The sequence below is a fragment of the Opisthocomus hoazin genome, chromosome 1 (assembly GCF_030867145.1).
Source record: "Opisthocomus hoazin isolate bOpiHoa1 chromosome 1, bOpiHoa1.hap1, whole genome shotgun sequence".
In the NCBI taxonomy this organism is placed as follows: Eukaryota; Metazoa; Chordata; class Aves; order Opisthocomiformes; family Opisthocomidae; genus Opisthocomus; species Opisthocomus hoazin.
In genome coordinates, this window is record NC_134414.1 from 26,868,332 (window position 1) to 26,874,331 (window position 6,000).

General features: G+C 53.0%; 1 protein-coding gene across 2 annotated transcripts in view; it reads right to left on the reverse strand.

The window, feature by feature from the left end:
* The window catches only part of FLT1 (fms related receptor tyrosine kinase 1), a 115,036-nt gene extending 109,385 nt beyond the window's left edge, over positions 1–5,651 (reverse strand). For both annotated transcript variants that reach the window (XM_075419903.1, XM_075419914.1), the window contains exon 1: positions 5,361–5,651. In XM_075419903.1, the coding sequence (XP_075276018.1) occupies positions 5,361–5,418 (58 nt within the window). In that variant the 5' untranslated portion in view covers positions 5,419–5,651. The remainder of the gene's footprint in view (positions 1–5,360) is intronic.
* Positions 5,652–6,000: the final 349 nt, after the last annotated feature.

The window sequence follows — 6,000 nt, forward strand, 5'->3', positions numbered from 1 at the left end:
GGTCCTGTTCCCAGAGCACGGGCTTCCCAGGGGAACTTCCGAGGAGTGGAGACATCTGCTCACAGGTCCCCAGCTCTGCAAGGGCCACCATGCCCTGCCCGCTCTGCCCCCGCTTCCGGGCACGGTGCGGAAATAATGTTACCACATCACTGCAGCATCTTCAGCCCACTAAAGTGCTAGAAACAGCTTCCTTCTAACCACTTCCCCATCCTTCAGCTGCTCTAACGGCAAAGATCACCTTGTTTCAAGGCCATAACTCCAAAAGAGAGAATATGGCTTAAAAGGGAGTGCATTTAGGAGTGCTTAGTGCCATGTATGAGTGAATGCTGGAAGAGGAGCTTCACCATCTAGAAAAGTCTTGTAATCATGCAAACAGAAATCAGTGTCAATGCCACCACACTGGATTGTGCTCTGTCTAAATATGTTACAGCAGTGACTTAACATTATGAATAAGGACAAATTGATTTTGGCAATGAAAATCAACCAGGATTTGACGGAAAACAACAGAAATAGTAAAATCAGGTCATCGTGGACATGAACCTTTTGCTTCTCCATTAACACAAGCCAAATGAAAGTCTAGGAAAGACGATAAATGTATCAGTTTACTTTCACAAGCTGCTATAATGGTCTTGAATAATGCAGATGCTTCACTAGCAAAATCATCCTCCTCTTCACCATTAGGCTGGCACATTTCCACCCACTGTGCCACAAAAAGAAACCCTCATATACCAAACATGACTTAAGACAAAAGAAACAGTCATCCACACCCCCAGTCCAAGTTTTTCCATACATCTCAACAGCTCGAGACTTCAGTTTCAGACAAAAGTACCTCTGCAATGTATAGTTTCAAATCTCTTGCCCCACACCCTTGTGTTTCTCAATCTATTACCGCTTTGCTTAGTTCCAGCATGAATTAATTCTGCCAGTCACAAAAGGCCTGATATTGTGCCACGCCTAGCTTTGGAGAGAGTGCTAATGCCTGTATTTTCACTTTTCAAAATGCTGCTTGCAGCGTATCTTTTTCTGTTAACCACCAGGATTTATGCAGTGATGACCTCGAGCCATGGGGGAACGGAACTGAACTTCTGCATCTGGGTAGGAGAAAACTGTGTGGACACCTTCCTAACAATCACTGGATCAGTTTTAGGATGAGCGGTTCCCACATGGTGGATTAAGAAGTCAGGTCATTCCCAGTTGGGAATGCTTGGGAAAGGTTGTTTCTCAGTTGCAGGAATACGTGTAGTAAGGATGCATCACAAGGGGAAAGAGACAAGAGCCTGGCGCTGTCCATGTGTCGAATTCATGTTCAAATATACACAGAAACATTTCCCCACATTCTTGCAAGTATTGGTAGAGGAAAAATAGAGACTGCTGGAGGGGAAGTGAGATCTAAAGATAAAGCATATCTACGGAGGGAGCAGTTTGCTTCTGGAAGGTCTCACACCAAGAGGAGCGACTTGCCTCCAAAGCAGAGGTGACGGTGCTTAGGTATCCTACGCTTCATGGCAAAGCTACTCTCGTGGCCGTCTCGCTTTCCATCCCCTCTGGGGCTGCAGCAGGAAGTCCCAGCCCCTGATTTTGGGGGATTCAAAGGAACAATTATGCTGATAAAGCCCGACCACAGCCCCACTGGACACAGGCTTCTGAAACGCCGAACCTTAACGCTCGTCTGCTGAGCTTCTTCCTTTCCCAATCTCAGTTGGACATGAAAACTAGCAAGTTGATAAACATTGTGCTTGAAGTTTCCAAACCACATTAAAGTTTAAGGACTCAGCAACTGTCCTGAAAATCTGGACCATTTCCTTTTGTCCTATACACCCACACAGTGTGAAGGGCTACTGGTTTCAGTCTTTGAAGCATCTGATAAAAAATAGGCTCAGCTTGTTTGTTATTGTTCACATGTAAAAAAAAAAAAAAAAAGCAAAAGCAACCACCACCACCAGAAAAATCCTCAAATCTCCCCAGTGGCAAATTTTTAGGGGTTTAAATGTATCAGGTGCTTCTGGATATGTAGATCTTTACTAGGGCACAGGCCAAGTCCTGATTTCCTCCAGAATGAACCGTAAATCTAGAAGATGCTAGCCTAGCCTGCAGGAATTGCTCCAGATTTACACCAGGTGTAAGAGAATTAAATCTAGCTTTGTGTAGAGCATATGAGCATAACACCTGTCTGGTAAAAGATCAGTAAGTGATGTAAGCGATTTGCTTTAGCAATGCCAGACAGTTTGATAGTTAAACCCCACGTATATGTTTTTTTAAAAACCTGTGTTATACAGCAGGATCTAACTCTTCTGCCTTATGTGAATGTAGTCTGGAATTTTTAAGGCAGCCCTGTTTCCATGAAGATCCAGAAGAAGTGGGAAACTCAGTTTTTCCGGACTCCATGAAGATCTCCAGCCCTAATCCCAAATTAGACCGTGGTAGCTGTGTGTCTGTGCAGCTGTTTCAGCTGAGTAGTCAGATCAAATTGAAACCTTAACGTATGAGCTTCCATCTGAACAGCACTTTCGGAGAAGTCAGGTTAGCTACTGCAAGAAATTAACCTCAGCGCTGATTAGATTTGACCCGGCATTTCTTCCTTCATTTTTTCCAGCTGACCATGAAATTGAAAAGTCCATCATTCGCTGGGCATTTTGATGATCTAGTTCCAACTGGAATAACTGAGATTTATATGGCACTGTTCACAGACAGATTGTAATAGTCTATTTATCTTCTAGCTGCTAATTGTGAGATATTGCTTCTGTGTGGAAGGCTGGAAATAGAGCCAAATTATCATCTTCTGTTTCTGGAAATGTGGCAGCATAATCCTCGATCCAGCCTGCAGAATCTGATCTTTTCAGGGTTTAACCCCAGTCCTTCACATTCTCAAATGCTAGCAATTAAAATTATTCTCATATGAATGGTGTCATACGAAATCTAGGATTGGGAGATTGAACTTAATGTGGCAACAACATTTTCATGTTGACCATTATGTGTACAGTCTTTAGCATAAATATATGGAATATAATTTGTGAAATAAATATATACAAGCTATAAAGGAAACATATGCGAGTACTACGCAAAACACAAAGTATTGCTCTTTCCCACAGAAGCCAAAATATGCATGTGCATAAAAATACAAGAGAGCTGAAGTGCTAAACACTCACATGTCAAAGAAGCATCATTTCCTTATTCTTATTTTTTAAATAGGGAATCTCACAGCTTGTAGCTTGTGTGTTGCTTTGGGGAAAATTAAATTATTAACTAGACATATATAAGCTAAAAGACTTTCTTCTGTCGCTTCCTTATGAAGCTCTCTGTAGTAACTCCTGAACCACTGACTGTTTCTGTGAACCTCCTCTGGCACCTGTCAATAAACGGAAGCTCAGCAGGCACCCGCAGAGGCTGAATTATGGGAGTGGACCACACGGCAGTGATGAATCATGTTTCACCAAGAACACTTGAAAAGGGAGGTGCTGGACAGCCTGAGTAAGAGGTTTAAGTTAAATAGGCAGTGAAAGAGGGTGAAAAGGGAAGAAAAGCGTAGAGAGATGCAAGGTACGAAACATCCCCCCACTTCACCAGTAACCCTGAAGCTCTCCGTGCTAACGCAGTTATGGAGGGTTTTACTGCTGACCCAGAAGAAGCATGATCAACCTATCCAGGATATCCAAATGAAGATGTGCAAGGATGATTTTCTTTCCAAAAAAAAAGAAAATGGAACACAATCAAAGAGTTTGAAAAAGTCTAAATTCTGATTTGGAACACAATCTCTCGTACATTTAAGCAGGGGGGATACAAATTTCCAGCAAAACGGTTGTAAAGGCACTCAGCCAAGCTGCAGAGCAGCATCCTTCCAGTGCCTATCGCACCTGAGCCGACCCCGGGATGTACGTTCCCAGCACCCAGAGCACCAGGTTTTCCCCTAAACAAGCCGACTTTTCCCCTTTGGAACTGGTCCAGGGTGCGCATGTCCCTGGCAGTCCCTGGAACAGGAAGGCGAAGCAGGGTCTCTCACAGCCCCTGGCTCGCAGCGCCCACCTTCTCCCTGGGCGGTGGGTTTGCCGTGGTTTGCACAATGGAAAACCTTTCCGACAGGAAAGAGGAAGCCAGTTCCCCAGCATAGAGGGGTGGCTGCGGGAGCCCGCGCGGGAGTGGGACGCCGAAGTTCAAGCCCAAGCTGTGAAGGAAGCCTGGCAAGGATTTGAACCCACATTTCCTGTATCCAGGGTGGGTGTCCCATGCCTGTGCCTATTTCATCCTTGGGCATAAGAACCTCCTTAGCAGAGACAAATAATGGGGGGAAATTAGCACTTTCCTGGAGAAAAAAAAAAAATGAAAGAAAAAAGAAAAAAAAGAAGAAGAATAGGTATATATCTATTTCAAAGTTGATGAATCAGCACTTCCCGAGCAGGAAAGCGTCTCGTCGGAGCGGCCCCGCCGTCTCTCCCCCTGGGCAGCCCCGGGCACCGCGCAGGGTCCGCTCCCGCGGGATCGGCGGTGCGGGGCGGAGCGGACCGAGCCCCGGCCGCTTGCGCGGGGGAGCGGGTCGGGTCGGGCGGCCCCCACTGGCCTCCACGCCGGTGCCCGCGGGGGGGAGAACCGGGCTTTCCTGCCCCTTCGCGGGGTTTGGTCCCGCTCGCAGCCGGCTGCTCGCCGACCCCGCGGAAGATGCGCGCTCCCCGGGGCGCACCGTGCGGGACAGGGCTGCGGGACCGGCCCTCGTCCGGCCCCCACGCACCCCTGCTCCGGGTGACAGCAAGGCGATGCCGGGACGCGCCGCCCGCCACGGCTCTCCGGCGCGGCAGGACCGGCTCCTCTCCCGAAGTGAAATAAAACCCGACGAAGGAAAGCAGACCCGCACCGATCCGTCCCGGCACACGCGGAGCTGCGGGATGCAGGCGCCGGAGAGCGGCTCCATCCCACCCTCGAGAGAAATCCACGCCGGGAACGGCGCGGCCGCCCCCCGCGGGCAGCCCCGGGGCGATGCTCCGCCGTCCCGCCCGGGCGGGAGGCGGCGGGACTGGGATTGTCGCGAAGGAAACGGGCACCTTTCCCGCTTCACGGCCAGAACCGGGAGAGGCTGAGACTTGGAAACAAAGCGGGGGGGGGGGGGGGGGCGGGGGGGGAAGCAGCCTGCCCCGCAGCCTGCCCCGTGGCCCCGGACGGCTGTTCCCCGTGGCCGGGGGAGGAGGGGAGGGACCCCGGCTCCGCACCCCCGGGGATCCCGGAGGCTGACGACCGCCCGGGATGCGGCTCCGAAAAGCGGGGATCGCTCCCCCGCCCGGGGGAGGGGAGCGGAGGGGAGGCAGGTGCCCGGAGGGGGTCCGCGGCGGAGCGGGGGGGGTCGGACGGGGCAGCGGGTCCCGGCGGACCCTCACCTGCGAGCAGGAGGGCGGCTCCCAGCAGCACGGTCCCCGAGAGCAGCTGGCGGGGCATGGTCCTGCCCGCGGGAGCGCGGGGCTCTGCCCCGGCCGACGGCAGCGGAGCGGGGGCGGAGGCGGCGGCTGGGCTCCGACGGGCTCTCCTCGGTCCCGGGCTCCTCCCGCGGCGGCGGAGAAAACGGCGCGGAGCGGCGGGGGATCCGCATCCAGCAGCCTCCCAGCCCTCCCCTCCCGCCCCGGCCCCGCGGAAAGGGAGTGTCCGCTGCGAGCCGCCCCGCCGGCTTCACCTCCCGCGGACATCAGTTACCGGACGGACCCGGCCCCGCTGATTTATAACTTCTCCACCCCTCACCGCGCACCCCCACCCCCGGCCCACATCCTCCGCCGGGAGCACGCCCTCCCCGGGACGCGGCCCCCCCCCCCCCCAGCTCCCCCTCCGCCCTGCTCGGGGTTGCTCCCCCGGTCCCGGCCCCCCCGGAGCTCCCCTCTCCGGCCCCGCAAGAAGAACCGCGTCCCGTCGCCGGCTCCCGGGCCCGGGGGGCACAGCCTTTCCCCCGCCTCGGAGAGCCCCGAAGCGCTGCCCGTGCCCCGGGGCTTCTCTCGCCGCCTTTGCCGGGGAGAGGGAGCGGCGGGGCCA